Source organism: Chionomys nivalis, chromosome 10, assembly GCF_950005125.1.
Source record: "Chionomys nivalis chromosome 10, mChiNiv1.1, whole genome shotgun sequence".
Taxonomy (NCBI): domain Eukaryota; kingdom Metazoa; phylum Chordata; class Mammalia; order Rodentia; family Cricetidae; genus Chionomys; species Chionomys nivalis.
The window spans coordinates 36,533,738-36,557,126 of record NC_080095.1 but is presented as its reverse complement, the minus strand read 5'-3'; the positions used below and the strand labels follow the sequence as shown (position 1 = coordinate 36,557,126).

General features: G+C 37.8%; 1 protein-coding gene across 34 annotated transcripts in view; it reads left to right on the top strand.

Annotated features, from left to right (window-relative positions):
* The window catches only part of Nrxn3 (neurexin 3), a 1,560,627-nt gene that overhangs the window by 589,540 nt on the left and 947,698 nt on the right, over nucleotides 1-23,389 (top strand). For 29 of the 34 annotated variants that reach the window (XR_009057835.1, XR_009057834.1, XM_057782567.1 and 26 more), the window contains 2 exons: nucleotides 16,076-16,279; nucleotides 22,132-22,158. Coding sequence is in view for 32 of the 34 variants with exons in the window: in XM_057782567.1 (XP_057638550.1) it covers nucleotides 16,076-16,279; nucleotides 22,132-22,158 (231 nt within the window). In the remaining 2 variants the exon portion in view is untranslated. The remainder of the gene's footprint in view (nucleotides 1-16,075; nucleotides 16,280-22,131; nucleotides 22,159-23,389) is intronic. The other 5 variants (XM_057782568.1, XM_057782543.1, XM_057782542.1 and 2 more) reach the window with 1 other exon arrangement.

The following is a 23,389-nucleotide window of genomic DNA, read 5'->3' as shown; positions in this document are numbered from 1 at the left end:
TGAAGTCCCAGGAAGTTGTGAGCCACAATCAAACTTGGGTTTTCGAACCAAATTAAGGTCAGCATGCAGCCTTAAACCAAGAACTATCTACCCAGTCCCTCACCTTGCTTTTAGAGACAGGGATCTCATTGGCTTAGAACCTAGCAAGTAGGCTAGACTGGCTAGATAGTTTGCTTCAGGATGAATCTGTTCCTGCTTCATAGGTGTTGGAATTACAAGCACATGCTATCATGCCCGGCTTCTTTCTCTGTGGGTGTTGGGCTTTGAACTCATGCCCTCATACAGAAATGACAAGCACATTACTAATTGAACTATCTCCCCGGCATGAATGCAGGTAAATTTAAAGTTTCTCTCCAACTCCAAATATCTGTGCAATTCAGAGCAAGTAATTGGAGGACTTTTATGCTGTATTGTTTTCCTGATAAAATTGCAAGAGATTGGTTCCTTGAATATAGTATGTTCGTGCCTGATACAAGCCATATGCATCATCAAAGATAATAGTAAATTGTGTAACTCCAGAGTTATAGGGTTCACTATGTAACATTATTGTGAAAGTAGAACCATTGTATAAAGAATCTGACAACAGAAGAAAGCAGAATATCTACCTGATTTCTCCATTTAATCAAAATAGACTTCTTAATGAAAAAGAAGGTAAAAAAAATCACTACATTTGACCTTCTACTGTTACATGACACTTCACGATTTGCAAAGCTCTTTCAAACATGTTTTCTTATTTGATTTTTGAACATCGTTCAGGATTATGCAAAAGAGAGGTCAGAGAAGTGTGACTTTTCCTGCAGAGTTTTTTCCCTTCAGGACTCTCTTCTACCTCCAGTATAAAATATTGTCTGTATATGGAAGAAATGAAGCAATGTGTAGGCACCCAAAATTAAAATATAGATAATATATTTTAATTTTGCATATTTATAATATATGTACATATAACTTTTATTGGATACTTATTATTCCCAAATGCTATTTGGATATTTTCATATTTATTTTTCCGGGTTCTTCTGTAACTCTAAATCCGTTCTCTATTCTTCAGCTTACTTTACTCAGCTTTGCATGTGGAATGTTCCCTGTATAAATTTATTAACAGACATTCTTGCTTTCTTTACCTCACTTAAGTATGACCAAATGGAAGCATTTCTGAGTAAAAAGAAGGAAAGGTAGAAGTGAAATGTAATTCTCTCCTCGATGAAGAGGTAGAAACCAGTTTGCTTCTTGCTTCTAGGGTATCACTTTTATGAGAGACAATATTTTTGTCCTTCCCACTCTTTTTATTCCCCCCCTCTGGGTTCTGGTAATTGACCATACCTAGAAAACAAGTTCCTGAGTACTACATTAACCCTGGAAGATTCACTATTCCCTATCTGTCCATTGATAATATCACCTTAATAAAACCTCCATTAAATGCCATAATTAGAGTAAGTCAATTGCTTCCTTTAGCATGTGGATAGACTTGGAGCTATTATTATACATTGTGAGTAAGAAAATTAAGGTCCAATAGGATTTCACAGTTAAATGACTTGGAGAGCTGGGATTCGGCCCATATCTTCTATGCTCACTGGGGCCACACTCCAAGCCTTGATCTTCTGTGGATTCGGCCCATGTCTTCTATGCTCACTGGGGCCACACTCCAAGCCTTGATGTGCCGTGGATGGTTGGCCCATGTAATATGATGCCCACTCTGCAGGATGCAGCACTCGAGAATTGACTCAGAGTCAGAGAAATTCCTAAAACTGCCTTTGCTATGTACAAGGGTCTTGTTTTGAGATTTCATAACATATTTACAAAGCAAAGCAGCAGCAAGAATGTCTGTAAGAAAATTGGATAACATCGCATCTGGTCTCTCATCTCATAATTCAGTCTTCTCTGCACCAGCTTGATAAAAACAATTCTGATTGTGTCGCCAGCTGTCTAAAGAGATGGTGTATGTGAGTTAATATCAAACATACCCCTGCTATGCTTATAAGGATTTTCATAATAGACCCTCTGCATGACCTCCAGTCTTAACTCTCACTGCAGCAATCCATTTGTTGTAGCTCAGTGTTTCTCAGTTGGAGTGATTTTTCCCCACAAAACATACTTGGCAGTGTCTGCAGGCAATTTTGGTCATTGCAACAACAGAAGGTGCTTCTGGCATCTGGTAGGCAGAGTCCATGAATATTGCTAACCATTCTAGAATGCTCACACAGTCTCCGCAACAATCACATGGATCCTAACACCAAGTATCTTGCTGTCAAGAACCCCCCTTTCCAGTATACCATATAGAAAACCATTTATCCCTTAAGTTGAGGTAATAGTCTTTACCATACTGTGTGCCAAGCATTAAAGAGGGAAGTCTGGGGGTTGTGTTACCTTTTATTAATATCGAAATCTGTGCACAATGGCAAGATAGAATGAGGAATCCAGGTCGCATCACTAGCTGCTCCACTGCTTCCACTGGTGGATCAGGTCTTATCTGCTGGCACCATAACCTGTCCCCAAAGGGCAATGAGGAAGCACTAAACCATGACTCTGCTAGCTCCTTCACCATTCAAGAGAGTGACCATTGCCTTTAATTGGATATTTAGTTCTTGTATCTTCTTTAATCATGTCCCTTGAGCCAGGCTGTCCATCAGAATTGGTCAGCAGAGCTGTGACAGAATTCCCACAGCATTTACCCCCTTTTTTAATTAAGAAGGATGGTTCTAATCCTAATATAATAAAACTATGTATAATGAGAACTATTATCAAATATTGTCTAAGAAGGAAAAGTAACAACTTTAACAAAAGTGAAACTATATAAGACAAGAGAGATTATTAAGTAAGAAATACATCCTAGATGTCACAGGTAATTGGCAATTTTACAGAGATTACTCTAATAGCTGTCCTTCCTGAAGAATCTAGGCTTGTACTTTGTATGTCTTTAGCTAAAATTTGTGAGGAATTGTAACTGTAACTATCTAGTCTTCAATACATCAAAGACCTGAGAAGGAAAATAATAATGCCCAAGTAAGCAGGAAGTGCAAGCAAATGACTTATGAAAAACTACAAGAAATGACAGGAACTGTTGGCTGCCTGGACAGTCACCTAATGTTTCTTTGTGGTGTTGGGCATCCAACTTTGGCTTATAAACCTAGAAGATTTGACAGAGCAAATTTGGAAGCAGGAAAATTTGAAGGACTGACCTAACCTGTCTTGGCAAAGTCTGGCAGATGCTCTTCTTTGCACCCTGTTAGTCCAGATTAGACAGTGTATTTACTGTCAGCAGTTGAGATGAGAGGCAGTTTTTTTTTGTCCAATAGGCCAGTTTTGCCAAGAAGAAAACAAATTCCATATGGAGTGTCTTTGGTGCTCATCACCCTCTTAAGAGTAGATCAATGCAGCCAAAAGCAGAAATGTTTCAAACAGAAGAGTTCTAAGTTATTAAAACATTAAATGCTATATTCTGTAGGTCTTTGAGTGTTTGAAGATTACCTATCTATTTTGAATATATATCTATTCATCTAGAAAACCTAACACGACTATAAGTTTACAAGCATGAGTGACTATTAATCTGAACTTCTTATTAACCTATATAGTTTAAGGACCAAAGCTTCACATTATAAAAATAAACAAGTTGTAGAGGTAATACCTTAAGCAAAAATAGAAACACATGTACAGCATAATGACAATAAGTTCAAAATTGTGAGAATATACAAAAATAAATTAACTAGACATAGATATGTATAATGCAATATGGTAAGAAAAACCTTAATTTGCATCAATGTACAAAATATCCTAAATAGAAGTAGAAGGATATATACAGTATAACAAAATAATTTTACATTTGTATCAATATACAAAAATATCTTAAATAGGAATAGAAATATACATGCAGTATAACAAAAATAACTTTGAATTTGATTCAATATATAAGAATCCATACGTTAAAATGCTAATTAACCCAATTTAAAAATGGGGCACTGAACTGAACAGAGAATTCTCAACAGAAGAAGTTCAAATGGCCAAAAGACACTTAAGGTCATGTTCAACCTCCTTAGCGATCAGGGAAATGCAAATCAAAACAACTATGAGATACCATCTTACACCTGTCAGAATGGCTAAAATAAAAAACACCAACGATAGCCTTTGCTGGAGAGGATGTGGAGTAAGGGGTACACTCATCCATTGCTGGTGGGAATGCACACTTGTGCAACCACTATGGAAAGCAGTGTGGCGATTTCTCAGGAAATTTGGGATCAACCTACCCCAGGACCCAGCAATACCACTCTTGGGAATATACCCAAGAGATGCCCTATCATACTACAAAAGTATTTGTTCAACTATGTTCATAGCAGCATTATTTGTAATAGCCAGAACCTGGAAACAACCTAGATGCCCTTCCACGGTAGAATGGATGAAGAAAGTGTGGAATATATACACATTAGAGTACTACTCGGCAGTAAAAAACAATAACTTCTTGAATTTTGCATGCAAATGGATGGAAATAGAAAACATTATCCTGAGTGAGGTAACCCAGACCCAAAAAGATGAACATGGGATGTACTCACTCATAATTGTTTTTTTTATAGCCAATGTAAATTATTTAAAACTGATAGTTGCTTTTTTAGTTTGTAAGTACTTTTAATAATCTACCTTATAATCCTATCATAAATGCCCCCTTTTATTCTATTACAAATGAGATACCTAAGAATAATCTCTATGGTACCACCCCAACCCTATAACAACTATTACCAATCCCTACAGATGACAATTAGCTATAACTCTGAGAAAATCCAAACACCATCCACTCCACCTATTGGAAAAATGGCATCATGTTCTTAGACTTACTTCCTGATGTCTGGGGGGTGATGGTATTTCTATGGGACCCTGTAGAAAGTAAAATTATGGTTGCATGGGGCAAACGTCATTAGCACTGGTACTCAGAGCAGGGATCATAAGGACCTAAGGGCATTGCTTGTGGGGAGCGAGCAGATGCTGGGTAGCCCACAGGGTAGATGTGGTTAGCACTGTGGGGCAGGGATTGTAAGTACTAACGGGCAGCGCATGTGGGCTGCTAGCAGGCACTGGGCAGCCTGCAGGGCAGTCATGATTAGCATGGCGGGGCTGTGGCACAGGCTGTGAGACTGGAGTGGCTAGAGAAGATGTTGGGCGCCAGATAAAGAGGGAAGTCTGGCAATTATATCATCTTTTATTAATATCAAAATACTTATGAAATGGTTACAAAGCAGACTGAGGAATCTGGGTGACATCACCAGCTATTCCACCATTCCCCCTAGGGGACTAGCATTCTGCTGCTGGCACCATAACCTCATCCCCAAAGCGTGATGGGATACTCCAAGTCATGGCTCTACCAGTTCCCACACTGTCCAAGAGACTGTGAAGACGTGACAAAATAATAGGAGAAAGGAAATAGCTTAGGCATATAAATGAAGCTGGGTGTGATGGCGCACACCTTTAATCCTAGCACGCAGGAGGCAGAAGCAGACAGATCTCAGTGGTCTAGAGGCCAACCTGGTCCACAAAGGGAGTTCCTTTTGTAACAGCCAGAGCTGTTGCACAGAGAAACCCTGACTCGAAACCCGCCCCCCCCAAAAAGAAAGAAAAAGAAATGTAAATGATTTCACCTGCCACAAAGCAGATAAACACACATACATACACACAACACACACACCTCACAAAACTGTGTTCTATGACACAGTCATATAATAGGAAAACCTTGAGAAATTTAAATAATGACACAGTATTCACAGGTAACATTCAGAACACTGAATCTGAATGAAAGGAAGTTCTCACATAATTAACTTGAAATAATTCACACCCAAGAGAGGCAAAGAGGGTCTTCTTAGTAAAGTGCTGCTAGAGGGAAATGGTGGAATCATCACTGTGAGGACCAGCAAAAAACGGGGGGAGGAGGGGATGCCATCACAGAGAAACAGGGAAACTTGAAATACAGAAAAGATAATTTCACCTTAGAGCAGTTATCAGTTTTATATACCATTCCACAAACCGTTGTACATTGTCATACAATAGCGATGTAGGCATCAGACATCTGCTTTATGACCCAAATATGAAAAAAAAATGGTCACTTGTTCTTCTCTGACTGTCTTTCCTAATGCTGTTAGTGTGATTAGTGCAAAAGGGAAGTGAAAAGCCAACCATGGGAAAGACACACGGAGAAGGACAAATTACCAAACACTTTTCATATTTGGGTCATAAAGCGTATGTCTGATTCCTGCATCGCTATTGTATGACTGCGTACAATGGTTTGTAGAGTTGGAAATGCAGCCTATACAGAGTACTGACATCCAGAGATGCACATCTGGAGTTCAGAGTGTTTATGGAAGGTAGATCATAAAGATTTACGATGCTTGCTTGACTGACTTCAGTTAGTCATCCTCTAGACTCCAGAGGGAAGCAGGCATTTCCTACAGAATACCTTGTCTGTTGCCCCCGTTAATCAACTGACAGAATTCACCTGAGTTTTGGGTGTGCACATTTACATTTACATTGGAAGGTTCTGTGAGGACAGAGAAAGCCAGTCATCAAAATAGACTGCTCTTGAGGAGGTGCGGAGTTTGGGTCACCTCGTTTCATTCACAATGTGTGCTAAAAATAACAAAAATCACAACCGACATTTGGAGGTGAGGAAGACCTGAGAGGATAATGCTCTCTCCTTTCATTGTCTCTAATTGGCAGCTGAGTTCAAACAATGTCATCCATCTTCCCGCAGTTTTAATAATACCTGTTGTGAAGTTTAATGTGTTCTCTTGCGAAATCAGACCTCTGAAAATATATAATTTAAAAATTCATATTTCTAAAATTGTGTTAACCTCAGGAAGATTGAAGTTCACTTTAATTAAAATGGCATATACACATTTCCATCTTTAAATGAGTTTCTGTTTATCCTTTTATCTACTTGGAAAATGTTTATATACTTGAAAAAACACCCGGGATAGGTCACAGAATTGTTAAAGGTGCTGTTCTCTAGGTGGTGTGAATGAATCTTGGTGGTATGATTTGGAAATTTTATTTGTTTCCTTACCAATGTCCATATATCTTCTCTTAGATTAAAAAATGAACTATTTCAAGAACAGAATTCTTAATTTGATTTTTATTTCAAAATAGATGTAAAATTTAAAAAATTGAGGAATTCTTGACCCTCTTATTAGTCTAGCACATGCTATGGAGAGCTGGTCTCACTTTCAGGGAATTCAAGCTTTGTGTAGAAAAAAAAAAACTCAAAAAGTAGAAGCATTTTCATCCTAGAGTGTTTAACACAAGGATTTCAGAGACGACATTTTAGCTTATATCACATTGCTTGACATTCTGATGATAACCTCCTTTATTTTTACCCGGGGGGATGTGAGTTCTGGTTATGGATCTATAACTGTGTCCCTCTGGCTAGAAGAACAGAGTGTGAAGCAAAGCAATTTATCATCGAGATGGAAAGATATAACAATCAGACAAAAGTAAAATAATATGAAAATAAGCTAAAACTTGCTGCTAATAGCATTTACACCAATTGAGAAACAAAATGAGTTTACCATAACAAATGAAAATAAGAAAAATTTTCTTTGGAAAGGTATGTGAAACATTCATAAAACTCAAGCAAGGGTGACTTTGTTGGGGAGGTTGCAAGACATGCAAAGCTATGAAAATTTAAATATAAATTCTTAAAAGGTCCAAAAATTATTATGAGGTAAAATATTAAATGACTGTTTGGTTGAGAGATCTACTGGGAGAACAGCTGGTAAAGCACTCAATGTGGATGCATGGCAGCCTGAGTTAAAATCTCCAGCAGTCAAATCAGAGTTGGGCATGGCTGTGCTTTTCTCCAATCCCAGACAGTCCTGTGGGTGACTGAAGAGGATAGAGGCAGGAGGCTTCATGGAGCTCACTGGATACTGGTCTAGAATAACCAGTGAGCTCCAAGTTAAGTGAGATAACTTATATCAAGAAAACAAAGAGGAAATTAATAGAGGAAACATTTGATGTGAACACCCAGCTTTCACATGTGTGCACACGCATGCAAATCAGCTGCATGTGTACACATATGCAAATACACAGAGAGAAAAATATATACTCATTCTCAGGAACTGAGTCGTGAGAGGTGTACCACAATTTGCTTACATCTGCACTAAACTCTGCTTCTTGTAAATAACAGAAGCTTTATTCCAGGTGGCTCTACCAAGCAGACAGGACAGTGGCTTACTTCTCTGTCACTTTCTGAGACTGGAATAGTTTTACCCCAAACATTATACACTCTTAGAATCCTTTAACTTTCCCCAGCTTCTTTGTTGGAAAAACAGCATTCTGTGTAGTCACAACCACGAAGATGGGGCTATACCTACCAGGCCCTACTTTTAGAAAATGGTGTGTATCTCAGTAATAGACAATACTATTAGGGCTAAAATTGACTTTGCCACAGCTTAATCATAGGAAAGATGTTTCTTGTCAGAAGGGCAAACTTGGAAGACTAGCATTTACTGCAATGGTTCACATCCTTCTTAATGCTGTGACCCTTCAATACAGTCTCTCATGTTATGGTGACCCAACCATAAAATTACTTCATAACTGTAATTTTGCTACTGTTATGAATCATAATGTAAGTATCTGATATGCAGGATATCTGATGGGCAACTCCTATAGGGTCTTGACCTACAGATCGAGAACCACTGATCTGCTGTCTTTCCAGACTCTACTATAATGGCAGCATTCAGAGATAACTAGGCTGTTACTTCTGCAAAGAGTTGGGTACAATAGAAAGAATTTTGTTTCTATGCCAGGTGAAGATGGAAAGAGAATGAATATCTTGGACAGAGCTTAGAAAAACTCATGGATAAGAACTTTTGTAAAACAGTATACATCTTTGGTGGCAAGCAGTTCAGAATCAGCACATAGCTCTTTAGGATCAGAGGCAATCAAAGTGACAAACCATCCACAAGTTCATTATAAAATCTGATGGATAAAGAGCTATGAAGGACTCTTGTGATCACACTTTTTTGTGTAGATCTTGAAAACTGTGTACTTTAGCACTATCTTACACCTAACCCAAGGTCATTAGAATAGGACATGGAGAGAACTGAATGCATTCCCATCATATTGGCTCATAGCACTTAAGAATGATCTTTTTGGCTAAGCAATAAACTGCCCTTACTCAGGGATTATTCCTTGTAGACCAACCTTAAAAATAAAACCACATTCATCCTTTGCGGTCGGAAGACTGAAAACTGTACTTTTTCTCAAAGGACAGACCTATTAGTGACAGGAACCATTGCCAAGGTACTAGTCTGACCTGCTAGTAACACCTCGGCAGACAAGCCAAACAGCAAAAGGGGGAAATGTCTGAACAGCGCTATCTCAGCATACTACTTGGGAAATAGAACTCAGAATTCACTTATCCAAGTCTTTAAGAACAAGAATGACATTGATGGTTGTGGAGTCAGTATCCAGATTTATAATGATATAGTATTCAATTTGCAATGAAACAGCACAGTGAGATACACATGCAGAAGTAAGTACAGATGACAGGTTGCCCTTTGGGGAAATCTATATTGAATCTTATCAGTGAAGATACCATGGCAATGTTAGAAATGTGTTCAAAATCTAAGAGAAACTAAATTTGAAGAATGTAAGGAAAACAAGAGAATAGTGACTCATCAAATAGAACCCAACTTCTTAAACTGTGGATTATCATATCATGTAACTCGATATGATGCTGTGAAAATTTGGCAATACTAAAAGTTTATGAACACACAATGGTCAAAAATTAATTAAAAATGAAAGGTATAGCAAATCTCAAATATTTCTGGAAAGCACTTGTTAATGTTGTATCATGAAACTTCACTGTATCCTTGACTCTGAACACACAGTATGAATATTTTATGCATGTAGGTCTCTGTGCTTTGCAACTTCAATAAATGCTGTTGATAATAGCTCAGCCCAGATGGAAAACAATTGCTTATTATGAACTGAAATGTTTTTACTGTACACACGATGTCTTCTGCTCTTAAAACTATAACTGTAATTATAGAAAACAGAAACTTAATATTTTCCTGCTATCATTTTTCAGCATATAAGTATCCAGTTAGTATCTATTTGGATCCTATTGGTTTAGAATGTTTAATTTTAAAGATCACTGTTTGAGATAATGAGTTGATTTAAAAAATATCATTAAATAAATCTGGAGCTTGGAATTAGGATAAAATTTGCAACCGTTTCTGAAATGGCCTTGATTGAACTACATTTATATTGTTTGTTCATACAAAGTGCTTTTCACATCATTGCTGATTATAAAGTCAAAATATTGATCAACTCAAAAATATTGAAGAAGCTCTACATTTTGCAGATATTCAACCACAAATATAATTTGTATATAAAAATAAAGAAGTACATCTATTTTATTAGTATGACTATTTTTGAATTTAATAAATGGAAAAATTATATGTATACCAGAGAATTATATAAATATAAATTTCTTTATGATTTATTATCAATAATATTTGATTTGTATGCCTATTTTACATACTTATATACCCATAGTCACATAAAAATTTCTTAGGCAAAAGGGGCTTACAAATGGAAAATGCTAAGAACCTCTGAAATAGAGCGTATCAATTAGAATAAAATTCTACAAATAGCTATCTTCAAAAGGTAATTTTGAAGTTGGCAAGTACAGTACCTAAATAAGAAATTTACTAGGTGGACCCAAAAGTAGATTTCAGTTGATAAGAGAAGATCAATTTGAAGGTAGATCAGTAGAGTCTAGGCCTGTAAATAGCAAAACAGAAAAAGAATATGGGTAAATATATCTTTGTGTGAGACACGTTTAAGTATAACTACATATCTATAATTGAGAAAATTAAGGAAGGGAGATAGAGAGGGAGAAAAAGATGTTGAAAATATGCTTATAATTTTCCCCAAAGAATGAAAATTACAGACCGTAGAAATACAAAAATAAACTTCTACTCCTCTCTTACATTCAAAGTTAAAATAAAAATAGTAAGAAAAGAAGAAAAAAAGAAAAATTTCTCATCATATAAACAAATGCCACAATGTGATTAGCAGCTGACATCTCTTCAGAGACAATGGCGGTCAAAGACAGTGGGATCCAACATATTTTATGGAGAATAACTATTGACAACATGTAGCAATGTTGTTTGTAAAATGAAGGTGATATAAATATTCATAAATGAGCAAAACAATAGAATTTATCCCTAGGACATTTCCCTTGTAATAACAACTAAGAATTTGTTGAGGTATTAATTTGAATTTAGGTGGAAAAAAGAAATTCTTGCAAAAGTGATTATGTATCTAATAAGAAAAGTCTCTGTAATTACATTTTTTTCTCTTACTGATTTAACAAGTTAAGTGCATAAAGCAATATCTTTAAAATTGTGTTGTTGTGGCTATAGCATATGGAATTTCCATATATTTGACAATAAAAGCCAAGTGAATGAAGCTATATTAGACAAAAGAAATGACACCAGATGGCAATTTCAATCTACAAGAAGATATGAAGAAATGAATAGACACAGTAAATAATAAGCTTAATTAAAAGAAGACTCAATGAACCTATTTGAGCTTTCCTTCCTTTTCTGAGCTTTTTAGAATGACTTACATTTTATAAAGTAATTATTATGACAATAATACATAATTGTCATAATAATTATATATGTATATATATACATATGACACACAAATACTTAAGCATACACACATGAAATTTGAATTATAGCACAAAATGGGACAAGGTAAGACAGTTATATAGTAGTAAGGTTTTTATATCTTGATCAGGGAATGTAGCTTAGAGGTAGAGTGGATTGATCTTCAAAATATAAAACAAACTTTTACAGCTTACTGGAATTTAGTTTGTATAGATATGAGATAGAAATCTTGTAAGTTAAGTTGTACACCATAAGACCCCAAGCAACCACTAAGAAGGTGGCCCAGAAAACATAAAGATCAATAAAGGAATTACAATAAGATATTAATAATATATTCAAAGATACAATAATATATTCAAAGAAGATGAGAGGATGTAGTAAAGAATTGAAAAAGAATAAAATATGAGACTATATTAATTGCTTTTCTTATTACTGTAACCAATTTCTGACAAAAAAGGCAACTTACAGAGTAAAGATTTATTTATGCACAGTTTCAGAAGGTAGAATGCATCATGGTTAGGATGCAGAGTTTAGGAGCATGGGGGGTTGCATGTGTTGTCTCTTCATCCAGAAAGCCAGGAGAGATGACTGCTGTTGCTCAGCCAGCTTGCTCCTTTCAATTCATTCCAGAATCCTACTCCATGACGTAATTCTGAGCATGGTCAAAGTAGATCTTTCCTTCCCAGTTAAATCCATGCTGAACCATACTCACAAATACACCTAGAGGAGTATCTCCTGGTGACTTAATCTCTTGTTAGTTGGAGGGTCAAACACCATCAAAGATAGATAGCATTTCAGTACTAAAATGTAGTCCATTCATGGTATAATCTCCCAATATTTGATAATCTGTATGAAGTGTTTATAGATTGAGTCCCTTTTCTTTGTAAATTCATACCCCCCAAATAATATAGGATTCTAGTCCTAGCATTTTTTATACTTGAAATTATTTAAGCAAATGTCTATGAACCCATAGAACAGATTTTGTTTCAGGTGATTCCTGAATTAAACTATCTAGTTGACAAACACCCACACGCTGAAAATTGTGAGTAATAGAATGGCCAACACCTCAAAAAGAGATGCAAACTGAGATGCACAGCTTATTTCAAGCCAGTAACTGTTTTACTTCATGGTCACCTGATAGTTATTCTGTGGCACTATTAATATGGACAGAGCATGTGCTTGCATTTTCACTTCTGTTCTGGCATTACAGATACTCAAAGGAAAAAGAACAGCCATTGATTTTGAAATATATTTAAGTTGAATGCATTGAAACCACTCATTTCATGGCTCATTTAATGTCCTAATATCTTTTGAAGGGAAGTTTACATTTGTGTGGTTATGTGTAGAGTGTGCACAGTAAGGATTAATGAGGTTCATAATTGCACACACAGATCACAGCTTATTTATCTTGACAATGGATTATTTAGAATGCATATACTGTATTTGCTTATGTAAATTGGACATTTATGAATAATATGTGAGCATAAATACCATAAGTATACACACACTCACACACACATACACATGCATACTCATCACACACACATACACACGCACACTCATATACACACACACAGAATGTCACATGCTATCACGAAGCATCATAGCTATGCTTTAATACCTAGCTTATTTCTTTGCAGTTGCCTGATGGCTATGCATACAATCTCAAGAATCATACTAGCTATGTTCAGTCTCCAGCTCTGCTATATATTTTCTGTGTGATCCAGTATCCTTATGAAATATAACAATGCCTTTCTCATGATCTCCCTAAGGATTAAGTGACTTATTAAAGGATTCATAGTTAGGTTATTCTCTATAAATTTAAGATAGTTTTTTATCTGATTTCTGTCTTTCTGGGAGATAAAATATTTCCTAGTGTATGTGCTAGGTAGATTATGATTCCTATCTAACAGACCATCATGTGCCTTTTTTATGATGCTTATTGTAGCTGATACACTTTTTTCTATGATACCTTTATAATTTTTAATTAACAATACATAGCTTTTGGTGATATGGATTCTACCTGAGAGATGTTGCTTTCCAGAAACGTGTGGGTGCCTTACCAATACTTTCAATAGACCTTCAGTCTGTTGTGAAAAGGTAGGGTTGTGACAATTTCAAAATCTTTCTGGTGGTTTTCCTGTATCTTGTATTTCTCTGTTACAATTCTTTTCATACTTAAAAATGGCAGCCCCCATCTCTTTCCATTAGATTCTCAACATCTTAGAGGTGCTTGGTACATAACACATGAATTAATGAATTCAAAATTCATCCTCAGTTCTCAACTATGTACTTACTTTCAAGAGCCTATGAACGTCTACTGATTTTATTACAGACTCAAGTTACCTTTAACAACACATAAGAGGCAAGCCCTTCCTTGGTATCAGTAGCTCATTGGTCCTAGACCTCTGAGGATACCAACTCTGGTTTCTCTAGCAATATAAAAGGATGTGGTATTTGAATATAACCATCACATATACATAGTGTAAATAATTTCTAGATTGTTCCCAATATCTAATGTACTGTAAATGCTATGTAAATACTTAATATGATTTGGTGTTTGAGAGAAATGTCAAGAAAGCAATTCTATACAGTTGTATTTGTTTGTTACAGATGACTTTGTTCGAACATTTTCTATTCATGGTTGGTTGAATCCATAGATATAAAACCTGTAGCTGTAGCAAGGTGACTGCCCTAAATGGAATAATTAATTATTATATAGAATTCTTTTCTTCCTTTCCTTTGTATTCTTAGAGAGGCTATTTATTCTTTAGGTAAGAGGTGATGCTATCACTTCTTTTATTATAACCCTTACAAGATCTGTTCAGATACTCCTCTGCATGCCTTTGTCACCTCCAGCCCATATTCCTAATCTTCTAAAAGTTACTCCCAACTAGGTGCTTCGTCGTTTGGCCATTGTATGTTTTTTTTTTTTTTTTTGATATTTCGAGATAGGGTTTCTCCGTAGCTTTTGGTTCCTGTCCTGGAACTAGCTCTTGTAGACCAGGCTGGCCTCAAACTCACAGAGATCCACTTGCTTCTGCCTCCCGAGTGCTGGGATTAAAGGCGTGCGCCACCACCGCCCGGCTCATTGTATGTTTTGATATAGTTATTTTGTACCTGCTGGGTCTCTCCTTAGCTTAGGATTTTTGGTTCAGCTATGTATTCACCACGGAACATGTAAGTAGCAACCATTTGAAGACTGTAAAGGTTTAATGCAGAATGTGCTCAGTGTGTGGTACTGAGTATCAGAGATGGGCTTGCCTCATAAGAGTGAAAATGATTTCTTTACTATTCTTCCTGGAGATATCTGACAATGGATGATTTCATGGTATTGCAAACAAAAATGTCTGTACACATAGTAGCTAATGTAATGCCTTATAGCTAGTGTCACTTTGAGATAGCATTTTCTCACTCTTTTTATTTGAAATTAGAAAAATACACCCATATTACCACATTGATATGACATTTGATGTCATGGGTGGTGGGAGTTTCGATTTCCTAAATCAAGTGCATGGGCTGAAGAATGAACGCATCATGTCAAAGCAGATTCCCTTTATTCTCTATGCAAGTTCTCTTTGAATACAAATAAAATTACATTGTTGGGGCTCCCAACAGCACTTCGCTGCTCTTCTGGTAACAGTTCTTATTACTCATTGCGTGGCCATAGCACCTCTTGTCGTGATATGTAGTGGGTGTGAGCTTTGTCCACTCTGTGGTCCTACCTCAAAAGTCTCTCTGCCACATGTTTTTTGATGTAATGCCAATACACTTTTCCTCCCCTATTTCCCGTAGAAATACACAAATTTTAAGCTGTTCACTTTGTACCTTTGGTTTAACTAAAACACATAGGATTATAATTACTACTTGTGTAAGGCATTTTCACTTTTGCAAAATACTTTCATAGCTAGTATTCAATTTTGTGTCCTTCACAGGTCTTAGGGCAAGTACCAGAAACATTATAGAACATAAGAAAAAATGCTGAAACAAAACAAAAGTTGCTTGATAAAACGTGGAGTCCATTTTGTGTTGTTCAACTACTACTGTATGAAGAAAATTAATGTTATGACCCTTCAATCAGTTATTCGTGCTCTGGTGACCTCCCCAAGCGTAAAATTATTTTGTTACTACTTCATAACCACAATTTGACTATTGTTATGAATCATAATGTAAATATACAATATACAGAATATCTGATATGTGACTCCCAAAGGGATTGTGAACCACAGATTAAGAACCACTGATCTAGAGTTTAAGTGACTTACTCTAGGTCACACAGTCCAAAGGCAATAGAGTTCTATCAAGTACAGGCCACCTCATTACCAGCTTGGTCCCAACTCTACTCAGCCTATAAGGAAAAGGCCTTTTCACACTCTTATGATCCTTGGGCTAATGATTCCCATTCTCTTTTTTGGCAGAGGCATCCATCCTAAGCTATGACGGCAGTATGTACATGAAGGTCATCATGCCCATGGTGATGCACACAGAAGCAGAGGATGTGTCTTTCCGCTTCATGTCACAACGAGCCTATGGGCTTCTGGTAGCCACTACCTCCAGGGACTCTGCGGATACACTGCGTCTAGAGTTGGATGGTGGGCGTGTCAAGCTCATGGTTAACTTAGGTATCGTATGAAGGACCCTCTGTCTTCTGTTTGGGCTTGTCCTCCCTTTTCTGATTTTCATTATTTTCATTGAATTCTTTGTTTCTTGAAAGTTAGCTGCTCACTTCTTGTTTAATAGACCATGGATTAAAAACCGACAGCAACAAATACCTTCTCCTTATTTCTGCATGAGGGTTTGATGTCAATTTTTGGTCTCTGACATTGGTGATTTCTTTACTAGATTATTCGTTGTCTAAGTTTCCTTTCTTGATTTTTTGGAATTGTTTAGCTTTGTGTAAAACACGCTACTTTGGTCCATCTTTTGATCAATCAATCCTATTCCCATTAAGTCCAACTCCTTGGTCACCACTCAAAACAGTCAAAGCTGAGGACAGGGACAGGAAGGAGAGGAGGCAAAATGAGAGGGTGGTTGGGAGAGAACTACACTGTGTATTGTTTCTAGTTCCGCAGTGACTATTCCTGTGGATAGTTCTAGTGGCCTGGGTATTATTGGTATCTTAAGCTTATTCCAAGCAGGATGTCAAGTTACATTGCCCCTTTTATGCCATTGGAAACAGTCTTTCTAGGTTCATAGCTTCCTGATATGTATACCTGTTTTCTTTTCTGGTGTTCTTAATCACTTGTCAATAGCCCTTTTGATATAAAGACTATTGCCTTCCAATGTCCACCAGTTCCCCTATATTCTCTATGTCATACATATCAATCACCTAGATTTGGAAAAATGATAACTTCATGTTTGTAGCTTTATTGGGTCAAGATGTGTTTCTTCTTTTTTTTCTCTGTAGTTACCTATAATGGATACTTGTGAAATCCTTCTCCTTATGGCCTCACATTCTTCCCTGCTATTAATCTCTATACTGGCTCCTAATTATTGTCTTTGGAGAATGGAAACCTCTTGGCTTTGAAAGGAAGCAAACACTTCTGTTTTTGCTCTTTTCACTCAGCCAAAAGCCAAATACTCAGCGATGTCCAAATAATGCTTTACCTGAGTCCATACTTCTAAGTTAGTGGATTCGTGTGGGCTTGTGGACCATATTTGAATATAGAGCTCTTTAATAAAGATTTGTCAGAGCCACAGACAAATGTACCAGACTCAAGACCATAGAGAACCGTAGCTTGCCCGGCTGAAAGGTGGGGTTTTGAAACCACATCACTCTTATCTGCTCTCAGATCGACTGGTACTTATCCCAAAATATGAAAACCTTGGGCACACTGGACTGTTTTGAGTAGTGGCTCATTTAGTTTTGTGTTTTTATTTTACCTCGAGTTTCTAGCATTTATGACACAGTGCACTGTTCCCTGTCTAATCTCACCTGCTCTTTGTTTTTAGTGTGTCTCTTGGCTTCCTTTTGTTTGTGTCTGTGTATGCATTTGATTCTTTCAGGGTTTTTATTTTTCTTCTATTGCTGGATCTTTTCTTGTGTGTGTATCTGTATTCTTGAGTTTTCAATCCTCCCCACCATCTACCATGGTAAATCAAAAGATGGTATTCAACCCTTCAAAGGCCCAAAGCCTGCGGCCCGCATAGCAAACAGCCTTGAGAACAGAGAGTACTGAGAAGCCTGCAGGGATTGGCATACCTCTGCCCTCCCCACCTGCCCTCCCGCAGCACCCTCCCCATCTTCGCTGGACCAAACTAAGCATGTTACACTACCTAAAACCAATAACCAGATACCATGACTTATTTCCCTAGAAAAACAGCAACAAAAACAAAGATCAGCACAAAAGCATAACATAAAAGATAAAACTGAATACCAGATCTCTGCCTACCATTCACCCTTAGAAAAGCAAACCAAGGCATCCCAAGGGGTATATGTATGTCTTTCAAAAGACAATTTGCCTTCTTCGTTAAATGATGTTTTGTAAAAGCTAGAAAGGCAACCTCAACAGGTGTCACCTTACAAGTAAAACTGAAGTCAGAGAAAAGGATAAAAGATGAGCAATGAGGAAATGGAATGAAAGCCCCCATTTCAGATCACACACTGAGTTAGTCGTGGATCCTAAATGTATTTCTAGAAACATGCTGTTCACACCTTGTCTATTTTCAACTGTGGCCAAACCTGGGACCCGAGCCTTCCAAAAGGATAGCTTTTGCCTTTCAGCATCTGTTAGCTTACCCTCCATCTAAGTCCTACCATGCTGAGGCAAAGTGCCTGAAAGAGTCTCAATGGCATCAGAGCACTGTTCTCTAAAAAGAGAGAGTTGTTTGCTTCTCACCGAGCGGTATGGTCCATCATGAGTATGACTTTATATTATTTAACTTTCTCTCAAACCTGACATAGGAAACTAAACATCATTAATCCTTGTACTGTATACACACTTCATATTCAGGATTTGTCCGAGGTTTTTTCCCCTCTGCTTCGCCCAAATATTTTCTTCTGCCTTGTCACAAAAAGTTATTTCTTTGTGACAAGAAAGAAGAAAATTATCTCCAAGCACAGTTTGCCTCCCCCAGACTAATTTTATTCTCTTACTATATTTTTTCCCCTCAGGAAAGGTCTCACTCTGTAGCCAAAGCTAGGTTGGAGTTCTCTGTAGCTCGGGTTAGCCTCTTGGGTGCTTGAATTTTAAGTTGTTCGCCCTTCATAGAGCACACAAAAGATATTCAAGTTCATTCAAATGGCTAACACATGGGAGCTCAATGAGAGAAACCTAGTATCTCCTTTTCTGATGTAGTCTAACTTCAACATGCCAAACAGGCTAGAGTTTTCCTAAGGCTTTGTTTCCTAAAGGCAGGCATATGTGGTCCCAGCCAGTATACAAGATATCAGACACCAGACAGCATCATTTAAAAAGTTACAAAGCTGGCTGTTGAACAACCAGTATTTGTTCCTTGTGCATTAAAAGAGGTAATGACAGTATTTTGCCATCAAAGTACATTTAAAGACTTCAAAGACTGCATTTTATTTCAATCAAACAACAGTTTTAGGAGACAAATTAGCAAAGCCTTTTTAATGTTTACTTTGCTAGACATGAAACTTCTGTAGGAAGTTAGTAGCAGAACTGAGATTAGAACCCCTGTCTCTAAACCATTATGCGTTGTCTGTTGGCTCCACAGATCGGCATGCAACATTCATGACAGTCACCACTGAAACATCCACATAGGGACCTCGCTTTGCCTTAGTGCTCAGTTTTAATTGAGTCACATTGCAGGAAAGCCACTGATAGAGATGAAGCCTTAGATGTCTTCAGCGGTTGGGGGCCTCCATCCATGCTCATGACTCTAAGGGCAGTGTTGGGCATTCAGTTAATCACATTTAACTCCTCCAAATTTGCTTTCTCTAGACATCCTGAACACTTTTGCATAATGAAAAACACCCAACTTTCAGAAGCATCCATGGCTTCCACAGTCTTGCAAAGCTCACCAGTACATAAAGCAATCACTTCTCCTACTTCACTGTTATGAGGCAAAGGAACTAAAGCAAACAAGTAGCACACATATGCACACATACCCAAACGCACTCAAGTAGACATTTTCATTCAGAGAGCACAACCTGGCTGCTATAGAAAATAGACGTACACAGAGAACATGACCTTCTCCAGCTCATTTTTCATTAAAAACATTCATTCCCTCACCACAAGAATGTTGCCTAAGACCTTGTCAAAAAGACACTAGAGAAGATTTTTCCCCATAAAGTATTTACTTGTTCTTTCGGTAAAAAAAATTAATTCAATATGTCTTCACTTAAACATATTGTCCATCTTCTCTGAAAGCCCTCAGTTCTCACACTGATTTAGAGGTACAATATAGACCTCATGGAGCTATTTGCATGTCCAAGAAGATTAACCCAACTGAAATGCCTCTCCTTATACCAGACTCCTGTTGTGATAAAATCCTGAGCTTCACACAACAGAAGAGAAAACTTTTGCTTACAGTCCTTGGATTGGCGGTTTTAGGTCCACTTTTCTTTCTCCTAAGCATGTCTCCCCATACTCCTGTTTCCCCTCCCTTGGTAAGTCAGGAAGAGGTATTTCTCCGACTTTGGGTAAGGTTAGATGCAGCCAATAGCTCCAGCCCTACTTTTCCTTCCCGCCTGCCCCGCCTGCCCTGCCTGCCCTGCTTGCCCTGCCTCCCCAGCCCTCCTAGGGGCATGGCCTCTCTGTCTGGTGATCGTACCAATTGCTCCAGGGCTGTTTGCTCCCACTTTTCTGTTGCGGTTGACGACACATGACAAACCTAACCGCACGAAACCAAACCCAGATTTTTCTCAAGAGATGTTCTTCTGGGGAACAACACCAAAAAGCTACCTGCCTCCATCATCAAGATGACTGGATTTCAGAAGTTGCTCCTAACTGCATTGAGCATAGTTCTGTTCTACTGGGCTGGGTGCCAGTAGTTCCTATTTCACTTGTTCATCTAAAATAGCTCACTTTAGGGGAATCCAAATGGTGGCATCATGCTATACTAGTCCTCTGAAAACTATTGGGTGAACCTTGAACAGCAGAAGAATGGTTTATATACTGGTGTTTCCCGGTAGCTTGCTTGCTTTTCTTATTATTGAATTTGACCCTTCAATTTCCTACTTTATATGAATATTGATTGGAATTTCCACCATCATGAACCAACCCTGGGTTCAGCTGGGCAATTTGGTAACAGTTCCCAAGCCATTACTGCAGCCCTTGCTGCCCATTTTCCTATTGAGACTTATGGACTCTACTCAGGAATTCCCATGGGGTGTGCCCATGATTGCTAGACAGTAATGAATGAGGCATTAGCTCCTCTGACCTCTGGCACAGAATACCCAGTGTGGTCATCAATAGGCATTTAGGAAATTCTTTCCCATGTTTCCCATGTAAGAGACAAAACCCAAACCAAAGGATTTCCCTCTTGTGATGCAGAATCACAGGGTAAAATAGGCAGAATGTCAAAGGTACCCACGACCTCCTCCACACGTACCTGCCCTGCCTTCTCCCTGAATGCTGTAGACACTTCATTCCGTCTGGGCATTTGGGCAGGAAGACAGAGATAGGCTTCGTGAGTGGGTTGGTCTGGGAGCCTTTGAACGAATAACAATCAGGAAAGCCAACCAATTGTGATAACATCCTAGGGTTTTTTTGTACCCTACCTGATTGACCCCACCTCTCTAAAATCTGCGATGGGTGTTGGTGCGGTTAGCTGTTTGCAAGTGGCCATTTTATGACAGGAAATGACCAGGCGGTATTAACCCTTTCCTTATGTCCAAAGGTGACGGCAAATGTGCCTATACAAATTTCTATAGTCTCCAGGGCCCAACCTAAAGTGAGGGTGGAGTGGGTTGGATTTTAGAAGAAGAGAAAGGGTTAAATACTTCCTTGTGAAACTTCAAAGACATATTTTTTTAAAAAAATGATACAATGTGTCAGAATGATGATTATATTTTGAACTTTAATGCAAAATTCTTGTTAATTCACTCAAAGATCATTTTAAGAGCATACATTATAGGGGGATATAACCTGTATTTGGTGAGAAATTTTTTCTAATTTTCTAACTTTAACAAATTAGCATCTCAAAATCCAACTGGGAAATAATTTATACAAATGAATAGGTTTTTTAAAAAAACCACCACTACCAACAAAAAAAGTCTTGATGTCTATTGTGGATATATATGTATACCAGTATATATCTCTATACATATGTGTATATATATGTGTGTGTGTGTATATATATATGTATCTAACTTTACTAATTAATATACTGTACATATACACCCACCCGTAATCTTGTACATATTGTATATGTATATATATATATAAAATGGCCACATTTCTTGCGTGTGTCTGTCCCCGGAAGGGTGGACTGATTGTTTTTGGATGTCTGCAGCTGTTACCTTGAAGGATGCAATTTCATCTTTCATTTATTTTTCCCCATCTAGACTGTATCAGGATAAACTGTAACTCCAGTAAGTTTTTCCTCAAGTTTCATTTTGTTCTTTAAAAAAAAAAAAAAAGCAAAGAAAAACTGACTTTATTTTGTTGACTGTTTTATGAGCTGTTTTTTGTTTGGATTGTTTTTATTTTTGATGAGTTGTGAGGGGAGTCAGAGGTAACAAGTCAGAGGGTTGGGGTGGTAGTCCTTGCAAGGACTCTGTGTGGCTAGGGCTATGATCTCTGAGTGGGGCAGATCCTCCCTTCTCTCCTTCCCTTGCATTTGTTCTATAAGCAGGAAAGGAGAAAAGGACTGTGGATTCGTCCCTTGAGAGTGAACTGAAATGGTATTGTATTTATTGTCTCCAGGAAGCTAACCTCTGGGGTAAACAGAAAGCTTTAGTTTAGAGCAACCAGCATGCACTTCTCCACTACCCAAAATAGTAGGTGACAAAAGCCAAGTTCATGACCTAGTGGTGGCTGCCAACTCTGACATTTCTTCCCTGGCCTTTATCACTGTTGGGGGTTGAGAGGGGTGGGCAAAAGCCTGGTTTTGGAGATGATGCAACATTTTAACCAAACAGACTCACTATGGTTCCTCTAAAGGAGGATTACAATTCACCATTTTCCCATTGCCCATTCAAGCATCCAGCTGTTGAAGAAAGACCCTAAGAACATACATGATGAAGTATCTCATCATCTTTCTTCCTCTGTCTTAAAGTGAACTTAGGTGAGGATGAAGGACAAAAGAAAGATGGAAACAGAAAGGGTAGTTTGTAATGATTAAAGGAGAAAAGGGGGAAATGTCCATTGAGCGCTCTTGTGTCCTATATCAGCTACGCTAATTAATGCCCACTGTTATAACAAAGCATCCTGAAATTTCATTGACTCAAAGCAAAGGAAGGATTTCTTTCTGATTCAGAAGTCTAGTGCCAGTTGAATGGCTCTCCCAGGCCACTCTCTTCAAAGACATAATTCAAGATCCAAGATTGTAGACTTCTATGAAATGCACCAGCCCTCTTGGAGATCTTCAGTTCTGCATCCACAGCAAGGAGAAATCTTGGGTAGTTAAACAATATCCTTCATCACTTTGCATGGGAGTAGCCCGCATCACTTCTACATACTTGTTTTTGCCAGATATGACTCCATTCTGCATGTAAAAAGAAGTAGAAAATGTAGTCTTGGGAGCATGCAGGAAGAGCGGTTCAATCTTTTAAACATTCCTAGCTCACAGATGTCATGGTGATATCTGGGTTCTGGTTTTTT